This window comes from Dermacentor albipictus, chromosome 3, assembly GCF_038994185.2.
Source record: "Dermacentor albipictus isolate Rhodes 1998 colony chromosome 3, USDA_Dalb.pri_finalv2, whole genome shotgun sequence".
In the NCBI taxonomy this organism is placed as follows: domain Eukaryota; kingdom Metazoa; phylum Arthropoda; class Arachnida; order Ixodida; family Ixodidae; genus Dermacentor; species Dermacentor albipictus.
In genome coordinates, this window is record NC_091823.1 from 122,026,550 (window position 1) to 122,048,085 (window position 21,536).

The following is a 21,536-nucleotide window of genomic DNA, read 5'->3' on the forward strand; positions in this document are numbered from 1 at the left end:
GAGACAATTAAGACTGTTCGATATAATTGTACACGTCATACACGGCGACGAACCAAAGGCGCTGTAACGAACAAATCTCATTTTACGCGCAACGGCTCGATTTGAGTACTTTCGCGACACAGCGGATGCGCGCGCAGCAACGTTTGTTCAAACTCGGTGACGTAGCGTGCGAAGAATAAGAAAGAAAAAATTAATTAGGGCGACGCGTCCCGTCTCGACGCAGTGCATCGGAAGAGGCCGCTCTGACCTCTAGCAAGGTGATGCTTCGCCGAAGTCGCCAGAGATCTGCGGGGAAAAGAAAAAAGGGTCTGGGATGGAGGCCGGGCGCCGGCGAGTCTGGCGCGGGCGAATCGCGCGATGCCTCCTCCATCGGAACCGCGATAAAGCGGGCAGCGTATTGACGCGTGCCACAACACTGAAGGAGATAATCGCACTGCGGCGCGGGGCGCTGCAGCGCGATATGTCAGAAGTGGGGAGGAAGCGGCGAGAGATAGCGTCGAGCGTGACTGGCGCGCGCGCGCGCGCCTTGACACTGCGTGACGTCACCGCTGCGATTGCGCGGGTCACTTCGAAGAAAGCGGGTGGGAGTGTTCTCTCGAGTGCATTCGCGCGCAGAGGGGAGAGGAGGAAGGCGAAGAGTCAACTCGCGTGCGGCGGTCTGTGCAGTTCGGCGCGCGTTCGGGGCACGGTGTGAAGTACGCTCGAGATGGCGGAAATTGGGGCGCTCTTCCGAGTGCACTAGAACACCCGGAACGCGGTGGTCGGCGCGTTCGTAAAAAAAAAAAAAAAAGCAGGAGAGCAAAGTGACTTGGCAAGCTTTCTTGTAACGTTCTCGTTCTGCAACGTTCTCCTCGTGTGGACGTGACTCTTGGACTTACAGTGACGCGAATGTTTGTTCAGTCACACAGTACAGTTCCACGCGATTACTTTCCTAAATTGAGAGGATTTCTTTTTTTTGTTGTTGTTCATTATTTTCAATGAATAGTATGCTCCGATTCCTTTCTCTTTTTATTTTGCCCCTCTTTCATGCCAGCCTGCTTATCTTAAATTTGTGTTTAATTCCTTTTTTTCTTTTATTTATATCTGCTTTAATTACTCGTAGTTGTGCGACCTCGGCTATGTATACCACTCCGACAAGAGGGTCCACTACATTACTGCCACTGCTGCTGCTGCTGCACTACTACTATTACTATAATACCACCACCACCTACCGAATTGCGCAATAAAACAACAAACGGCACCTGATTATACTCACTGCAACAAATATGCCCTTTTAAGCGTGTAATTCCTTGATTAAAGCGACACTTGCTGCGCCTTCTTTTCCGAGGTTAATCAAATTAGGCGCGTCTGCTCGGTCACGTCCTCGCCGAGTGAGGTGGGCCGGCCCTGGAGATGATGCTAGCATAATAAACTGGTCCGATCCCTAAGGCGGCGTGGTGAATATCGAACCGATCTCGGAGGCAGTGTAAACCGCGGTCGCGCTAATCGCGGCGAGTCGCGTTGTGATCGCTATGCTGCAAAGCGCGTTGCAGTACATGAACAATTTTACAGCATTTATTTTACCCCTTCGCGAAGGCGTCGCTTCACACAGATTCCGAAGCGTGTACTACGTTGCAGCAACACAAGTTTCTCTTCCTTGCATTTCTGTCGAGAAAGTATTCGGTGTTCCGACTCCATTTTCGTACAGTGGTTGTACATACTCGGTTCGATTCTGGAGCTGCGCACCCGGATACCCACTCCTGCAAGTTTCAAACCCAGTAACCTGCAGAACGTAGACGAGAACGCACCGTTTTTTTTTTTCTCAGAAGAGCTACTTCCCTATATCACAGAGTTTCCTACAATAATTACTAGAGGGAACTGCAATCGTTGACCCACCGCGAGATTGACGGCAAGTACGTGGATTTGTCTGATCTTCGTGCTTGTGGATTCGTTTATTGCGCTTTGTTTGCCTTCATTGCCGTAAATTTCAGAGCAATCTATACTTTTCGAAGTGCACAAGACACGCACAATCGCTACCGATAGCAACGGTTCAGCTTGTCGAGGGGGCCAAATCGAAACGCGCCAAGCGTCTCGAGGCATTGGCAATTGCCCGCAATAAATTCGCAAGGGCGTTATATGTCGATTGTCGATGCATGCGCCCGTGGCGTGATGATTTCAATAGTGGGCGTCTGTGCTGTAGTAGAGGTCTTGAGCTCGAATCCTACCGTCGTAGAATTTTAATAATGTCGATTTAATTATTTATTAGGTAGTACATTGTTGAAAACGACGAGCGTACAACGTCACGAAGCCGTTTCGAGCCAGAAGGACGAAGTTTAGGCAAATCCACGTACTTCCCACAATTCCCATGCTGGCGCAAGCGCTCCCGGTGCAGCTCCCGTAGACAGTATAGCGCCGGAGTTGTCTTTCTGTGGCAGTGAAGGGAAAGCTATACGGGCGCGTGGCTGCTGCTCGTGTGTTACGGCGCCAAGTAGTCCGGCAGCATTTGACGGTGCTTTTTGGTTGCTCGGAAGAGACGCTGAATCGACGCAGCTTCCACGTGCGACGGTTTCGCGTTCGCCCAGACGCAGAAGAGAGAAACCGCGAAAAAAGTGAACTTTTGCGCATTAATCGGTGTGTTTTATCTCATTGAACTGTTGCTGATAAGGTGTTTACGTTTTCTTATCCCCAGCTTAAACTAACGCAGATGAAAACACGGGACTCGTTTTCAGAAGCGCCCTCACTTGTGCGCGCTTTGCCACCGCAGCTTTCCCTTCGTTGCCACAGAAAGTTGTCCGCGAGCATATATATTAATCACTGCATGAAACCTCACGTTCCTTATCTCTTCGAGCCAGTGGCCTGATAGCGCGAGCGCCGTGCATTCGCACGAATCGCGGAAGTTGAACGTGTAAACGCGTCGGTGGCGTTGCGGAACGGATAGATGAAAGCGTAGCGCAAGAACCGCCGTTGCAGTGCTCTCTCTCTCTCTCTCTCTCTCTCTCTCTCTCGCACCGCGTATCGGACTCGCTCGCTTCCCCTATACACACACACGCGTGTGTCGACGACGGCACTTAATTGGCTTTTCCGAGAGCTCTCGAGGGGGGAGCACGAGGCTGCACAGTTCGAGCGAACTGCTAACACACTTGAGTGAGGCATAGCGTATCACTGCAGGTGGCGCGACTTCCGCTGTTGCTGTGTTGCGCAAAGGCCGATGAGTGTGCCGTGGTGTGCGCTGTGTGTTTCACTAAAAGGACTGAGATATGTGATGATAAGAAGCAGGAGGAACAGCGTGGAGTGCATTATTATAAAAGCTGTTTTACAATCTTGTTCGGTTAGTCTGACTGCATGTTCGCGGTTGTGTGTATTTATCTTGTTTTGTTTCTGCTTTATTTGCCTCCTCCACTTGGAATATAATTCTCTTACTTTCTGCCCCCGTCACCCAGCGTTCACTGATCAATCCCCGTAACGGGGCGGGTCATGGGTATGATCCGTAGATGAGGACCGAGATCAACGTTATAATAGTATTCGAATATTACCGCTCATTTTTGTCGACCTAATTTGTTCCTCGTCAGGAGCCACTGAAGAGGAAGGACCCCATTTGTTTGTTTCTTTCTTTCTTTGCTCGATTTTATTTCTCTGCTTCGAGGGGAATGAATCTCTGATCGGAGCCTTTTCACACCTTCCAATACAGTGAAGAATTTGCAATAAGCTGTTTTGCGCGCTCGTACTACGAGTTCGTCTGTCTGTCTGTCTGTCTGTCTGTCTGTCTGTCTGTCTGTCTGTCTGTCTGTCTGTCTGCTCGTCTGTCTGTCTGTCTGTCTGTCTGTCTGTCTGTCTGTCTGTCTGTCTGTCTGTCTGTCTGTCTGTCTGTCTGTCTGTCTGCTCGTCTGTCTGTTCGTCTGTATCTTCCTCTGTATGTTCGTCTGTCTGTCTGTCTGTCTGTCTGTCTGTCTGTCTGTCTGTCTGTCTGTCTGTCTGTCTGTCTGTCTGTCTGTCTGTCTGTCTGTCTGTCTGTCTGTCTGTCTGCTCGTCTGTCTGTTCATCTGTATCTTCCGCTGTATGTTCGTCTGTCTGTCTGTCTGTCTGTCTGTCTGTTCTTTCGCTTGTTTGTTTGTTCTTTCGTTTGTTTGTTTGTTCTTTCGTTTGTTTGTTTGTTCGTTCGTTCGATGGCTTCATCTGACCAGACCGTGCTCTCTCTCTCTCCCCGCAGGCGAGACGACGACGTACGTGCTGCGCGTGGCCGTGCGCGCCCGCCAGCGCGCCCTGGGTCCGCTGCACCCGGGCTTCGACATCAACAGCATCATCCACGACGGCCTGTGCAAGCTGCTGCCGGAGAACGCGCACAAGCTGAGCAGCGGGCGCCTGCACGTCTCCCTCACGCGGGTGTCGGACGGCAAGAACGTGCTGCTCTCGCACTTCGAGTCCCGCGAGCACCTCGTCGAGGTGGGTGCCCGGCCGCTGCAGGAGGTCGCATTGAATAAAAAATTTGGAGGACGCTTAAGGTTCGCGTTTAAAGAGCGGAGCGCGATGGCGTTCAAAGACCCTTGCTGCTGTTCATGCTTCCCGGCAACTGCAGCTTACGTAACCGCAACGTTTACCGGGAAACGCTGGCTGCGAATGCTATATGCACGAAGGCGAGCTTTCCGGTAGAAACGCGGCCTCTTGCGTGGGTCGATCTTCCGTTAATGTTTGGCACTTCTAATATTGCAGTATGAGAAGAGCTAACATAAAGGACGTGCGCTGTCGGTGTCTCTTTACTTTTGTTCGTGGGCTGCCGTACTCAAAATTCCGAGGAATGACTTGTAAAGAATATTATAAGAAGCCAACAAACATTGACACCAAGGACAACATAGGGGAAATTATGGTTGCTTAATAAATGAAATAAAGAAACGAAGAATTAATGGAAATTAAAGTGGATGAAAAGACAACTTGCCGCAGGTGGGAGCCGAACTCACAACCTTCGCATTTCGCGTGCGATGCTCTACCAATTGAGCTAACGCGGCGCTGTTTTCCCATCCACTTTCTTGGGTATTTATGTGTCCTAGTAGAACCCTGGGAGTGTTAGCCAGCGCCACCACACACAGACCTTGCCGGCGGACGTGGGACGTCCTTTTTGCCGTAGGCGTCACGAGAACGTGATCTTTTTGGGTGAAGGCAACTGGTCAATAAACCCACATATGCTACCTGAAGGCATCAATGTAGCCGGATTCGAGACCCTCGTTATGTAATAAACGAGAAGAAAGGGGGTTAACCGAGGGTCCCGATTTTATTAGTCATATTATAAGAAGCCAACAAACATTGACACCAAGGACAACATAGGGGAAATTATGGTTGCTTAATAAATGAATGAAATACAATGTATAGAATGAAAGACAAGATGTGAGCAACTTTGGTGGTGGTAGAGAAGTGGTTGGTTGTGCGTGGTTCGGAATTTGGTTACACATCTTTTTTTTTTTTGCCGAAGCGACGTCCGACACAGGACGCGGGACACCCGATTTTCTGCGACACGGCTTCCTTTACGCTTTCGCGTTAAAAGCCTAAAGGCGGCGCTTTGTGGCAATTCCCCTGTCGACCAACAAACGAGCCTCTGTAAACACGCGAGTGATAACGCCAGCATCCTTGCGCGACCGGGTTGTTTGCATACCGTAGATCATGACAGTAATCGCTGACGGCAGGCAGGCACGCGCTGTGTTTTTCTGAGCGCGCAGAAAGTGGGTCGAGTGTCGCGTCATCGACGCCACAGCCAAAAGACAGTTTTAGTATAGCGTAAAGCAGCAAACGCAGGGAGTTAGCGTTAGCGTTGCGTGCACCACAGTCTGCGTGCTTACGCGTTTCGTTACAACACCGCGAGCTCTCGGCGGTTCGTCGCGCAGCGCGTGACGCTGTACCGCCGTTAGCGATTGCGTACGATTGCGCGATGAAAACGGGAACGGTTAAGCCAGATACGCCAATGAGGCGCGGCCGATACCGCGGTATACGCGTGCCCTACCGGCTTCCGACGCATCGTCCCCGCCGATAAAAAAAAGAGCGCGCGCACTCGAAGGCTGCGCGGGGAGCAATAATACACAGCACGCGTCAACGGAACAATGTAAGCGCGTGACCTGTGTTTATACACGGAGGTCTCCTTCAGGTCTCTTGTCGTTTCGCTATAAGGCCGTCCCAGATATAGTTGTGTGTAACCGGTGCGGCATGACGTTGGGTGACCCTATCTCTTTCTTATCGCTGCTCGAACTATCGGGTAAATAACGCGAGAACGCGCAGCTGTGGCTGCTCGTAAGGCCCGACGAGAAAGTCTCGACAGTGGCCGCAAAATGTGCGGGCTACTTGTAGTTGTTCGTGTGCGTCACAGCGCGAAACCATTTGGCGTCTACAGAGAGCGTGACAAGAACGCAGGAACTGTGGGTATACGCACGCGCAGACGCACGCGCATGTCCTGTGACACTCGACATTTCGTTTGCGCTCAGCGCTTCTTCGATATTTTGTCGATATTTCGCAGCCCGATCGCATTTTATGGTCCGAATGACCGGTTCATTATGTAATGCTTAGTGCTGTTATACTTACCCGGCTTTTACCAAGGGACAGAAAAGCGGCATGCGTATAAGCCTTCGTCTGCGCCCCTTTGTGTAAGCTCCGATTAAAGAAAACTGCGGCAGAAACCATTTCAGGATGACTGCCGATCGACGTTAATGCGATTAGCATCGAGGTAACGTATAGCGACACACCGCATATTGCCACCGCCAAAAACGCGTCATGTGTACTACGTGGCGCGTATGCAGCCGGGCTCCTCTCTCTTTTTCTCTCATCTCTCTGGATGCGCTGCGCCATCTAACGGTGCCGCCGTGAAGTGCTCGCGTGGCGCGTGCCCTTAGATATATTGAGTCAGGATTGTCTGATTTATGTATGACGCGGGTTCCTTTCCGCCCAGCAGCGGATGCTTTCCAAGTGATTTTCTTTCTGTCGTTGAGAGGTGACACATGCCACGTGACCCAAGTTGACGTCAAAGCGGTTCACTGAAGATCGGCAGATAACCACTGGCGTGCACCCATGTGCCCCAAGTTGGCATGCACGGACTCAAACATCGATAGGTACCGGAAAGTGCACGGAGTATCCTCAGGATGCTAATCGCCCTAAAATTTGCACCCTCTTGGGCGTCTCTCGTCCCCAGACAACCGTCAATTATTTTGCGTGCACTTAATAGAGAGCTTTAGATAAGGGGACGCAAGCGGCTTGCGTACGCAAGAACTAGGGGCCACGGTTCTGCGCGTGCGCTGATCCCTACGTCGGGGTGTGCGCATGCGCACTACCGTCTCGCATTATATAACGAATTTCTATAGCGCTGCGCTCGGAGCGCTTCGTCACGAAATTGCCCGCGCGTATATCGGCGTGAGATGGCGTGTATACCTGACGGAAAAGTATCGGTTGCGCAACGCTATACGTAGAAAGTGTACGCAAGTTGAGTGGTTGTCGTTTGTGGACACGTTAGCCCGAAAGGTTGTACATAAGTTTTTTCTTTTTTTTTTCTTAAAGTGGCTGTGTTTATTTCGTTTTCCCTTTTCGTCTTTCCCGTTTCCGTGGTGGTCGATGGTCGCAGCTGGTCTGGTTGTGTAATTTTCTCCGCCGGTGAAAAGGGCGCCTGCCCTCGCGCTGTCTACCGCGTTCGTCGCCGAATTAATGCAGGCTATGCAGGGTGTTTTTTTTTAAACAATATACATTTTTTTTTATAAAGAAGCCATGCCGCGTGAGACACCTGTCGTCTTGCACACGAGCTCTAAGGCCAAGCGGAAATACTTTGCCGCTGCTTAAGATACTCTCCAGAAAAAAACCTAACAAAATTTGTTTTCTTTTTTATTAATTCCTTGATGGCAGCAGTTGATACGGAAAACTTGCGCAAGGTGTCGCAATTTATCGCATACCCCTTTCCTCACTCGACACACGGCCGCGCATGCTTGGCAGGCGAAGCGCGCCGTATCAGTAGCTGCCGCGACTGGCCGAGACGTTCGGTTTCAAGCTTCCTCGCTCTTGTTGTCACGGGGCGTGTTCCTTATGATAGAAGGGGTGCCTCTTCCGCGCTCCCGTGGCGTTCCGTGGAACTAACGAAAGAAAGAAAGAAAGAAAGAGAAAACGAATCGCGGCTGCATCTTCGCAGACCTGTCGTCTGCAGCGGAGCGCGTGACGATTGGGCGGGTCGGTCGATCGTACGATCGCCTCCTCCGGTCGGGCTGGCGCATCTCTTCCGAGTCGGCTGCTTTTTTTTGTTTTTTTTTTTTTTTTGTTTCAAGGTTCTCTCCTTTCGTTGGCAGAAGGAGCCGGGAGAGCGAGCCACGCTCGCGTTTGTATATCTGCAGCGATCGCCGCGGGAAGCGACGCGCGCGTGGAAATCGCATCGCGCGCCGCGGGTTACGTAATCGGTTTTTTCCTTCGACTCGCGAAGGCCACCGGGTATATGTGCGGCCAATTATGCTATTCGTCGTCGTTGATACATAGTGCCGCCGTATACGCTGCGCATCCGTCTGGAAGCGCCGTATATACCGCGTCGCGGAAGCTTTAAAGCGGCGTGACGTACCACGTGGCGCAGATTCTCGACGCGTCTTTTTGAGCGTTGCGTCGCCGTGCGTCAGCGCGTCCGTTTTTTTGAATGCGCCATGACTGCCTTCTTACGCTGGCTCAAAAGTGTTCCATCCAGTCAGTAATTAAAGCAAGCCAGTGTGTGTGTCACGATACAATGTACAACATCGTCAACAACAACAACTATTATTACTATTATTATTATTATTATTATTATTATTATTAGTAGTAGTAGTAGTAGTAGTAGTAGTAGTAGTAGTAGTAGTAGTATTTACCCCGTAATAGGCATTCCGCTCACTATAATAACGGAATTACGATTTATCTGAAAGCGTATGCCACTATATACGCTTGACGACAGCTTTTTTTAAGTACACTTGGTGTGTTGCTGCCAATTAATCCGATCCGCAGACGCAGTCAGGGAGAGTTGCTTTAGCAAACGATAAACATCGACTCTCCGTGCGTTGGGCCGTAGATCTCTCGTGGACTTCTGTGCTTCCCCGTAGGTGCTTGCTTCTGCGTAACCCGCAGACATTCCGCTAAGAATAGACCGTTCAAAGAGCAAGGGCGCAAGTCTAGTAGCTTTTTCTTTTATAGACGCGTGATGCACGAGAAACATTCTGAATGATTAAGGTCCTCTTTATGTACTTCCCAGGCAGGTATACCTGTAGACCTTCCGTAGACGGGCAAAAATATCTTCTCCGGGACCTCGGTTAATGCTGCCCAGTTTCAGGTTCGATGACGTCTACGAGACACCTATTTACAGTCTATAGAGTCCCCTTTTATTGTGACTAACGCCAGCGCCGCTTCCACATCGCTGCGAGCGATTATTTGTTTATATCCTCGAAGTCGTACGGTGCGGCCGTCGTCCCAAGCGGCGAACTTCTTGTGTCTCTGTCACGGCTGGTGTTCGTGTATAGGTTTATCGACGTCGGCGTTATCTGGAGACGCGGATGCATGCGCCGCGGCGTTGCGTAATCTTATAGCCGGGAGCGACGATTAGTGGATGTCAGTCGCCGTCGCCGCTTATACGTGAAAAGACCAAACAGTGTAAGCCACAGCCAAGTCTTCTTCGGTGTCATGCAGCTATCATAGTCATCATCGTCAGCAGCCCCTCTTTTTATGTCCACTGCCCCAGGAAGAAGGCCTATCCGTGCGATCTCCAGTTACCGCTGTCTTGCGGTAGCTGATTACAAATCGCGCCTGCGAATTTCCTCATTTCAACAGCCCACTTAGTTTTCCGCATTAATTCTTGGACTGTGCTGCCCTTCCCTTGGTACCCATTCTGTAACTCCAGTGGTCCACCGGTTATCTATACCCTACGCATCGTGGCCTGCCCAGCTCTTATCTTTTTCTCTTAATGTCAATTGGAACTTTGGCTGTTCCCGTTTGCTCTCTCATCCACCACCGCTCTCTTGCTGTCTCTTAACCTCACACCTATCATTTTTCGTTCCATCGCTCTTTGTGCGGTCCTTAAGTTGTTCTCGAGCTCATTTGTCAACGTCCAACTTTCTGCCCTATATGTTAGCACCGGTAGAATGCAATGGCTGTACACTTATCTTTTCAGTGACAGCTCCCAGTCAGGATTTGGTAATGCCTGCGGTATGCATTCCAACCATTTCTGTTGTTCTGTAAACTTTCTTCTCACCATGAAGGTCCCCTGTGAGTAATTGACCTAGATAAACGAACTCCTATACATACTCTAAGGGCTGACTGGTGATGCTGAATTCTTGTTTTCTTACCATGCTATTGAATATCATCTTTGTCTTCAGCATATTAATCTTCAACCCCAATCTTACACTTTCTCGGCTAAGGTCCTCAATCATATGTTGTGATTCGTCGCACTGTTGCTGAACTAGTCTATCTCATCTGCAGACCGAAGGTTGCTGAGATATTCGCCGTTGATCCTCACTCCTAAGCCTTCTCAGCCGAATAGCTTGAATTTTTCTCTAAAGTATTAAGTGAAAAGCATTGGAGCGATTGTGTCTCCTTGCCTGACCTCTTTCTTGATAGATAACCTTCTATTTTTTATTGTGGAGAACCAAGGTATCTGTGGAATCTTTGTAGATGTTTCCCAAGATATTCGCGTATGCCTCTTGTACTCATTGATTACGCAATGCCTCACGACTTCCAGTGGTACCAGAGAGCTAGAAGAATGCCAACGTTATGTTGATCCATAAGAAGGGAGTCGTTAAAGAATGGAAGAACTATACAGGCCTATTAGCTTGCTTTCAGTATTGTATAAAGTATTCAACAAGGTAACTTCCAATAGGATCGGAGCACGCGGGCTTCGGGAAGAGATATTCTACGCTGAATCACATCCGCGTCATCAATCAGATAATCGAGAAATCTGCCGACTACAATCAACCTCTGCGTGTGGCTTTCATAGATTATGAGAAGGCGTGCAGCCATATTCGGAGACAAACGTTGCTTGGAAACGCTGCCAATTTTGGACCGCGCTGCCGGCACACAGCGTCGCCCCCACCGCATGTGGACCTTGCGGAACCCGGCGGCCAATTAGTGCACGTTTACCTGTACGACTGCTCACTATTTCTGCTCACTCAAGGTCTGCAAACTTGGTGGCGGACACACCTGAGGCGACGGCAAGTAAAAGCTGCCGTTACGGCAATGACGTAGTATATACATCCCAACACTGGCGTAATTAATGCTCCGGTCTATGCGCACGGTCGTCCATATATGGGGCATATATATCCCAGCTAACGTTAGCCGAGCTGTTCAACGAAAATAAAGACTGCAAAAAAAAAAAGAAACACTGCGCAAGGTAAGTTCGTAAGACTTTCGGTGTTTGGCCGTCAAACCTATGAAGACCGATCACCGTACGTTTTATAATTGTATCTTCTATCGTGTGTGTTTCTTTGATCATTATTTTCATCGAACAGCTTGGCTGATATCCTCATTGAGCAGTTTGGCTAACGTTAGCTGAGACACGCGGTACGCCACACGCGTCACGCCACCCGCGAAGCAGTTCGCGAAGGACATTATGGGCCATCATCTCCGGAATCCGCGAGTGCATGTATAGGGAATGATATTCGGCGAGTCGCGGTGTGCATGTTGCTCCATTTGGGGCAGTTGTGCACGGCACCGGCTCTTTCCGCGTGCGCATTGTCAGACGCTGCTGCTGCTGCTGCTTGAACGGGGAAAAAGAAAAGATGGCGAGGAAAAGTCTGCGCAGATATCGGAGGCATAATGAAGCGTTGCGCCCAATTGAGCCGCCGTGTGCTTGCTGTCGCCACGAGCCGACGGCACGAGCGCGTAACGAAATCGCCTTCCGTGAGCCGTGCAAGCGGAAGGCGATTTCGATTTAGATACGGCGACTTTAAATTCTTTTAATTTAGAAGGCGACTTCAAATTCAAGAATGTACAGTCGGGTTTGGTGTCGCGAAGTTAGCATAGCTGCATAGGTTGTATAGCACCTCGAGCGGACTCGGCTGGTTTACTTTTCAGCGTGGCACAAAATTGTTGAAGGGGTGAAAACTGAGGTGGTTGGTGTGTGTGTGTGTGTGTGTGCGTGTGTGTGTGTGTGTATATATATATATATATATATATATATATATATATATATATATATATATATATATATATAAAATCTAAAGCAATGTATGTACGCAATGCTGCACTTTCAACGGGCGATAGCCAATCTCGATTATTATGGGTGCTCGAGTATGACGAATGCGTGTGCAACTTATAATTAAGCGCCTCCGAGGTATGGAGCTCTTGTCGCGAAGACTATATGGCACCACTTTCGAGATATTCGTCCCCAATATCTGCTAAGTATAGTGCCTCGGCGTTCCCGTTAAGATCGTCCCGAACTGTCATATACGCGCGCTTTCGCGAAACTGGCAACTGGAACGTCCGCGTATTTCGTATGAGATTTTAAGGTCGCATATATGTCGAAAGCTGTGCCAGTTATCAGATGACTTCTACTAAGCAGACACGCCTTCACTATACTACTCGGCTTCGATTTCGCGATTACAACATGTGCCTCAGCGTTTAGTAATTCAAATTTAATTAGCATATTTTAGTTTATTAGAGAAATTATCGACCACTTCTTTTATAGTGGTTAATGTCCGCCTTGTCACGTAGCTAGCCCATATATATATAAGGAAAAACAGCAGGAACTTATGGATATGACAGTTTCTTCTGAAAACGATTCCGCATAAAAAAAAAGAGAACACCCGACATAGTATAGTTGACCCTTGTCGTATATCGGGCTAATATCGCGTTTGCGCACGTGGAGAGGGAACTCTAGACAGCGTCTGCCGAAAGTAACTGTGGTTGATGAAATGTGTATATTAGTATCAGTGTGTACGGTCAGCAGCGTTTCTGATTTTAACTCTGTTGCGCGTTAGAACACCGCTCTTTTGGAAAATGTGACCATCAGCGCCATTAGGCTGTGTTTAACGTTACGCCTAATATTTTTCATTCCATTGCTTATTGCACCGTCCTTTACTTCTTCTCAAGCTTCTTTGTTTGCCTTCAAGTTTCTGCCCCATATTCTTGTACCGGTAGTGAAAATCTCAATGCCACCCTTTATTTTTATTTGACGTCAGCTGTACGGGGCCGAGACTGTACATATTCCGTTTTTGTGCCTTCCTGAACCTGTACGTGTCCCTGTATGTTTGTCCCATAATCTCTCTCTCCTCCCTCCCCCACTTTCATAACATACACACCGACATGTGCACTCATACATATACACTTAACCTAACCCAACGTAAGTCTATAGGCATCTGCAGAACGATAATTTATTTCGTTGTTTTCTCGCAGGCGCTGAAATGCAGCTGCTTCATCCCCTTCTACTCCGGCCTGAGGCCTCCGAAAATTAACGGAGTGGTGAGTGAGCCGGTTCGGCTTTTTTTGCAAAAACCCTATAGTTTCGGTTTGGTGTGACGGGGTTTCTGACGCGCGCTCGTGTACCACGTGGTCGTTGCAGGCGTACATGGACGGCGGCTTCAGTGACAACCAGCCGTCGCTGGACGAGAACACGGTGACCGTGTCGCCGTTCGCTGGCGACAGCGACATCTGCCCCATCGACGACTCCTACAACCTGACGCAGATCAACTTCAGCGGCACCAGCATCTCGGTGAGTGGCCCGGTGCAAGTGCCCGTAGCAAGTGCCGTAGCAAGTGCCCAGTGCCCAGCAGGGTGCGTATCTGTACGAGCACCAATAAAGGGGGAAAGAAGATTAAACGACCTTTGAAAGGATTATGTACACGTCGCTGAACTTTCCCAATGCATCGGCGTGATTTGTCTGGCTTGGTGCTTGCCTCTTCAGCGTACGTCATTGTATGCCACGTGTCAATCCAGTTGAGCACTTATATACCGCGAGTATGAAGGTGTCCCCATTGATCCACGATAATGCGATGCTTTGATGCGGCTGCTGTGAAAATTTGATTGCACTTCCCGCACTTGAGCAAACAGTGTAAGATTCGTCGGACGATCTCGCCGCTGCCACCATTTGTTAGAGTTGTCGGACGATCTACGAGCTGTAGGCCGATCTCACCGCTGCCATTCAGATGTAAGATTTGGCAGTCGTAGCTGTAGGAAGGAGCTTGACTCTTCGTCGGGACTTAGGAGAGCAGGGTTGATTCACATGTTATTTACAGTTGAACATGAGATACATCGACAGTTTAGCGTGACTCCCAAATGGAGCACGCAAGACGAACATACAGCAAACAACTTACGAGCACACAGCTCACGAGTACATTTCGAGCACGACAACGAACACACTCTAGCAGCCGACAATCGCTGCTTATAAGCACTTGGTCCCCCCTTGATTCTAAGGGGACGGAAACGTTCGTCCAGGCAATGTAAACAGGCCGCCTCTCCCCGGGACGGGTTGCACACACACACACACACACACACACACACACACACACACACACACACACACACACACACACACACACACACACACACACACACACACACACACACACAGGTGCTATGGTCCGGAGCCAACGTCAGAGGGGCTTCGTAGAACTCGGAGCCGTCCTGGGTAGCGCGCCCGGGTAGCACATTGTCTTGCGTCTTGGTCGGCGCGTGGGAAGGAGCCTACGACGACGTTCCCGCGGCAACTCCCCCACCCGTAGCAGATCAGGTCCGCGTTGGGGAGTTGGGTAACAATAGTTGGCCCACCGAACTCATTCCGTCACAACGGCGACGAGGCTAGAGCGTAACGGTGGCGGTTTCAGCACAAAGCCTGCTTCGTCAAACGCATCCTAGCTGATGCGACGGAGAGTGGAGGACGTGCGTATTGTTCCCGACACAAAGTCGACTTAGTCATGCCGTGGCTAGAGGTTGGCGGCGGCGTTCCAAGATGAGGTTGCCACCGCTGGCGTAAATGGCTGGCAAACTTGCACTGCAGCTGGCCGTTCTTAACAACAGTCGCTCAATAGGTGTCATTCGCTCTTGCTCGCGGTTGTGCCCTTTTCTCGCGGCTGAGGTGGTGTAAGCAGAACCCCAGTGTATAACTCATATACAGCAGCGCACAACTGAAGGGCTTACAGGGTACGATTACCGAACTGTACATTATCGCTTTTTTTTTCATTCTTTCATTGTTACATATAAGGCTGAAACTACCTATGGCGAGGCTCCCGCGGTCTTACCGTGTCACACGCGCGCATGTTGTGTATCGTACGCTGCTGCAGCATGCGGTTGTAATTTGCATCCTGGTGTATTCCTGCTCTGTGCTTTATTCCGTGTTGTGTACTGTTACTCGTACTCTTTTTAATTATCGCATTAATAGTCAATACAATAATTAATTTTAATTAGGCACTGCTGGGGCCTAGTTCAGCCCACAGAATTTGTAAATAAATAAATAAGATAAGATCCAAGTGTCGTAACATGTGACCGCTGCACTGAGGCAAAAGTTACAACTGTCCCCCGTCTACCCTTCTGCGCAGATATGCCCGGGAAACTTGTACAGGGCGGCCCGCATCTTCTTTCCCCCGGACCCCGAGATACTGAGCCGAATGTGTCAGCAGGGCTTCGACGACGCCGTTCGTTTCCTCCAGAAGCACGGTAAGTTATTGCACCAGCACGGCCTGGCTGTTATGCTTGATTAAATAGTTATGGTAGTTAAATAGTTACACTTGTTTCTTTTTTGTGAGAATGGGGCCACGCCCTTGGCACTCGTGCGTTTATTCATGGGTCCACAGCTTATTAAACGCATTTTAATATCAGATGACCGTGCAAGGCGAGCAATTTTAGCGAGCATTTAAATTGCGTTTTTTTTTAAACTATTATTATTAAAGGAGCTCCTGGCGTAGACTCGTAGTCCCGTGGAAGACTGCGGAATAGTTCTGATCATTTGGGGTTCTTTAACGTGCACATCAATCGACGTACACAAGCGCCCCCCACCCCCACCCCCCCTTCATTTCGCCTAGCTTATTGAACCCAGCAGCGGGACCCCACAGCCACAGAGCTACCGCGGCGAGTTCAGTTTGATAACATTGATATCGCACTGTCTTATCTGCTTCAGCTCGTTGGCTCTTGCTTATTAGCAGTGATTTCTGCACCGGAAGCATTTCCACTGTGTTGTACGAAGATAAGCTGTACATACAATGAACACGAGTAAATTCTTTGTCACTGATGTCGTGCACTTCGTGTCGCGTTGCTTTAATGCTTTTGTCCTCTGTGTCTTGTTTCTTTAATGCCAACAGCCAGCGCTCGGACGCTAAAATCAGGTAAAACTCGTATCTCATTGTTCTGCGACGGCGCCCGAGTCTGGGCCTGCGCTGCATGGCCAAGTTGCAAGCCAAGGCTATCGGGAGATCCGCGCTCCCTGTCGCGGCACTTACAGGTAGCAACTGGCAGACCAAGCTAGCAGGTAACGAGGATGGCCCGTTTCACGTTGCTTCATCTGACGGCGTGATTGATAAGGTCACTCGTTCTGTCCACTGATAAGGCCTGCGCATTCTTTTGTAATCGCAAATGCTGCTTCCTGTCAGTTAACACTCGGCGCCAGTGCAAACGTAAAAAAAAAAGCAATGTCAGCGGATAACATCGTCGAGCCATGCTATACGGTCCGAGTGGTTGCTACGGCAAAGCAAAATTGCGTGTCGATTGCAAAATCACGTGTACTGTCGCCGTCGAAAAGGGTCGCTCGCCCGTCGGTGCATCTAGCGGAGTCATCCTGAAATCGAAACTATGCAGCGCGCGGGGTGGTCGCGGATACGTGCTGGGGCGCTGGACAGTCGACGGCACTCCATACAGTGAAAATAATTTACCGTACTTCCTCGCCCGGTTCGTCACGCGCATGCCGACCGGTGGCATTGCGAAGGACCCGGTTACCGTGAAAGCGTATACGTGCGCGCTGCTTTGCATAAACCTGTGCACAAACCTAGCACGCACGTGACCCGATCAACGTCTCTCTTTGCAGACATGATCTCCTGCACCAGCTGCCTGGCAGTGCAGTCGAGCTTCGTGGTGGCGCCCCCCGAGGCGAGCCCCGAGCTGAGCACCGACTCGGACGCCGAGCAAGCCTGCGACAACTGTCACAGCTGCAGGCAGCGTCAGGAGCTGGCGCTCTCCGATAGCCTTCCCGAGGCCATCGTCAGAGGTGAGCAACTTTCGATCGCGGCGTTCCAGTGAGTGTTCGCAGCTGTGTGAGCGCGTCGCTCGCTGCTATGGTTAATGACGTGCCCGGTGAATGCGCGCGCATCTCGGATGCTGTACAAGTGCGGCACATGATCAAGCTTTTGGAGTGCCTATAAACACAGCTTCAGCGCTGTGTACGCAGGTGTAGCACCGCGTGCCAGTAGGAAGGAGGAAAGAATGGAAGAAGGCAGGGAACGCTAGAACCAGAATTGCGTCTCTTAGAGCACTCGCAAAGCCAGGCGCGAAACCTATAGGGGAGGAAGACACTACAGGCACGCGTCACCTCCTCCAACCCCCTGAAATTTGTGTGTGCCAGTATGTCGCCTGCCCACAGTGGCGTAGCAACAGGGGCGGCCGGGTGGCCGTGGGCCCCGGATGCACGGGGCCAGAAGGGGGCAGGGGTGTCGTACACGTCTGAAGACACCCGAAAATTGTCGATATCCTCGCCTTCCTCGACTACACCTGGGGGGGGGGGGGGGAGGGGGTGACATAAGAGCTAAGGGCCCCGGGTGCCAGACGACCTAGCTACGCCACTGCCTGCCCATACAATTTTTTTATTCTTTATGTCAGAAGGCCTTAGAGACTGCATCGAATGAACACTAGGCAGTTTACCGGAACGCGCAGATACAATGTTGCCTGGAAACGTTCCTTTTAGGTTAATGCAGTTATAGAAAAGCAGTATCGGGCGGCCTCTAAAGGGGTCCGCAGTTGCGTTTCACGACCGCTGAACTGCCATCCTCTTTTGTGTGCAGCCATCCAGGATGCATCTGACCAGCTGAACAAAGGTGTGATCAACTGGCTCTTCAGACACCGACCTATGAAGCTTCTCTCCATACTGACAATTCCATACGTGCTGCCCATCGACATCACCGTCGTCGTTATTTGCAAGTGAGTGAAAATAAAAAAGGAGTTCCATCTGCTTATTGCTTACATTGCCGGTTCAAGAATGGTGTGGGCATTAACCATATTATGTGTGGAGACCGCATGCATTCCTGCTAAGCTGAAATTGCTATGTGACTGTGTCTGTAGCTGGTGCTTCAATTCGCGAAATTTCTTTATTTTTCACGCAGTCGTTTGTGCTTCTATTTATGAATAAGTCATCCCCGCAGACCGCTGTGAAAAAAGAAATGGGGAGCATTTAATGACAAAAGTTCACTGACGCTTAAATTGTGAAGTTTAGTTTTACTACTGACGAATTTTTGCGCAGGCGTGTCAGCATACGTCGGACGACGCGGCATTTTAACGTCATCGATTTCAATGGCACGTCCATTACCCACTTTCTCAGCTAGGCCTATAGCCATAATTTTAAATAAATTATATTATCTCTCTCTGTGTGTGTGCGAGGGAGACATATAGGGATTTGTCCGGTGCTCAGCCCCAATTGCGCGTGGCCATATGCTTACACCCCGGACGCCGAGCTCACACTCTCTCGCGTCCATTTCTCGTGCAGGATGTGGCAGCTGCTGCCCAAGATGCGCCGCGAGATCCGCCGCCGGCTCCAGCGCACCGTGGGCGCGGCGCGCGACTTCACCTCCAAGCTGCAGAGCAAGCACCCGCTGTACAGCGCGCGCTTCTCCTGCCAGCTCAACATCACCGAGTTCAACTACACGCCGGACGAGCCGGAGCCTCGGCCCAAGACGCCCACGGGCCCGCCCCCGCGCCGGGTGCCGGCCCCGATGCTGCGACACGACCTGCGCAGCCGCAGCCTCGAGGACCTGGTTCGCGGCAACCCCAGGCTGCAGCAGCACCGCCACCGGGCCTTCCAGCGCAAGTCGTCGTACGCCGGCCTCGCGCTTGCCCGGCGCGCCGGCAGCGAGGACGCCACCGTGGTCAGCTCGCTCAACTTCGGCTTCACCATGAACCTGTCGTCGCCGTCGGCCGGCGCGGACGCGGCCGCCGCCGGACCGCCGGGCGCCGCGGCCGGAGGACCCGTGGAGCGCTGCCGCCGGCAGAGCGTCGTCGAGGCGCTGCGAACGCTGAGCGAGGACCGCGAGGAAGAGGCGGACTCGGTGGACGCCATCGCGCTCACCAACCAGGCGCTCAACTGGGAGAAGGAGTGCATCGAGCGCTGCCAGCGCAAGGAAGACGCCGACAAGCTCGAGCACATCTTGGACGTGACGCAGCAGAAGGAGGCGCTCATGGCCTTCTACTACACGGACTCGGCCACGCACCGGGTCCGCGTCACCGAGATCTTCAACGTCACCGACTCGGCGCCGCACTCGAGGGCCCCGTCTTCGGCCGCGTCGACGACCAACGGCGAGGGCGCGCAGAAGAGGCGACTGGAGCTGGACACGCCGTCCGGTCCCGCAAGCTCGCGAAGAACTCCGCCGCTCCAGAGAATGTCTCCGGTGGACGAGGGAACGCCGACCAGTCTCGGGGAGCCGCCGTGCTTTGACGACGGCTCGTCGTCGTCGTCGGTGACGTCTTCGCCGTCTACGACGGGGGCCGCGTGGAATTCGTCGGCCGAGTACGCCGACGACTCGTCGTCGCCTTCCACGTCCGGACAGTCCTTCAGCTGCGAACACAAGGTGCCTCGCAGGAAGAACTCCGTCGCGTTCGTCAACTGCGGAACCCGCTGATGGAAACCTCGCCGCCTTCTGCTACGTGGGGCGCGTTGAATTTGTCGGTTGTGTGCGTGCCAACACTGTGTCGTTCGCATTCCGCCTCTCGACTGCCTTTCAACCGCGAATGCTGGACTCGCAGGGAAAAGGAACATTCCGCAGCTGTGAAACGCGGTGACGGAACTAGCGGCACCTGAGCGTGAGATGTGCTGAACTGTATAATCTAGCCATGGCATGGTGCCACAGATATGTGCCACATTCTGATTTAAGATCTTAGCGTCTTGCTGTTTTTCTGTAGGACCAAAACGCTCGTATCTGCATTTTTATTTATATAGTCGTGCATGAAGAAAGTGCACGTTAATTTTTGTTTTTTTCTTCGTTCGTGCTACTGGTACGGTGGAGAACTTCTTGAACGCGCGGTGATGTGCACCTGCGGGGCGCTGTACATCGGATGTGCGTGCCAACGTATGATGCAAAAGACTTGTGCCATTACTCCTCGGTGATCAAAAGAGTGATAAAGTTGCTCAACTTTCTGCAGCTGTTCGGTGAACAGTTACTACTGTAATGTTCCTTGGTTCTGAAGGAAACCTCAGGATGGCTATCCAAATCAAAGATCTCATGTTATTTATTGCCATGGTGTACAATTATGGTAATGGATAAAGCTTGATACATACGGAGTTCTTGTCTCTTTTTCCCCCAATATTTTCTTGAGCATGTTTACTTGTACGCTAATGCATCATCTTGGAGAAGACACGGGGCGAAATGTGCGTTTACACTTTCGGTTAGGCCCGCAGGCTTACCGACGAGGCACCACCATGGGCAACGAGGAAATACATAAAAGGACAGCGTACTCAAATAAACAAATACAATCAATAAAAATTATGTAAGAACCATGGGCGATGGTTGTCAGTGTCAGCGAACTGCCTGGACCGACGAACGAGCGAGCGACAGCCATTCTTCCCTTGCCGCCCATCCCCACAGCTCAGTTGCCTCGGAGACCTTTCCCTCGGCGCCTTCCCTCGGCGCCTTCACTCGCCTACCTGATGTTCATTTGTGACTTGCAAAGGTCTGAAGGCGAGCTCGTTGGTATAAATCCATGGTAGAAAAACAGCGCTAAGAACAAGGACAGAAGTACTGCACGTAGGACAAGCGCTGTCCTGTGCTCTTCCTTCTGTCCGTGTCTTTAGCGCTGTTTTCCTACCGTGGGGCGTGCCTCATAATCAGAAAGTAGTTTTGGCACGTAAAGCCCCATAATTTTTTTTTTCTACCGTGGATTCATTCGTGACCGTCGTGAAGAACGAATGCGTCCACTTGTGGTTCTCTTTGATGATAATTCATTGGGATATCACCTTTGGAACGGGGCGGGGTGGTGACAAATTATCACCTATAATAGTCTGTTATGTCGGCGTCAACGTCGCCAGAGTTCGACGGAACGCTCGTCTACACCTGCGGTGTATTATGCGTGGACGAGAATCCTCTATACATTCTACTCCGCCGCATCGTCCACGATTGGCTGGCTGACGCCGGGCGGCCAGCGAGACGCGCCACGAACGAGCGAGCGATCGACAGCCTCCCCTCCTCCTCATGCCGGTTCCTGTCACTCGCTTGCTTCCGAGAGCTCGCGCCCTTTCCCTCACCTTACTGCGAGGAGCGAGCAATACCAACACCACCTAGTCCACTAGAGGGTGTTGGCAATGCGAGGTTGAGGTGGCCTCTTCTGAGAGACAGTTACTGCGCTGCACTTTATACTACGTTCACCTTGCTTTTAGGGCCTCCTCTAGCGAGCTAACGAGTGCTATAGCGCATCCCCCCCCCCAT

The 21,536-nt window shown here is 51.1% G+C and overlaps 1 protein-coding gene across 1 annotated transcript in view; it reads left to right on the forward strand.

Annotated features, from left to right (window-relative positions):
- Window positions 1-20,395, forward strand: part of LOC139057570 (patatin-like phospholipase domain-containing protein atgl-1) — a 73,087-nt gene extending 52,692 nt beyond the window's left edge. Inside the window, exons 2-8 of the mRNA XM_070536011.1 lie at window positions 4,187-4,419; window positions 13,324-13,389; window positions 13,490-13,639; window positions 15,462-15,579; window positions 16,940-17,119; window positions 17,910-18,045; window positions 18,608-20,395. Coding sequence (XP_070392112.1) covers window positions 4,187-4,419; window positions 13,324-13,389; window positions 13,490-13,639; window positions 15,462-15,579; window positions 16,940-17,119; window positions 17,910-18,045; window positions 18,608-19,736 — 2,012 coding nt within the window. The 3' untranslated portion in view covers window positions 19,737-20,395. The remainder of the gene's footprint in view (window positions 1-4,186; window positions 4,420-13,323; window positions 13,390-13,489; window positions 13,640-15,461; window positions 15,580-16,939; window positions 17,120-17,909; window positions 18,046-18,607) is intronic.
- Window positions 20,396-21,536: the final 1,141 nt, after the last annotated feature.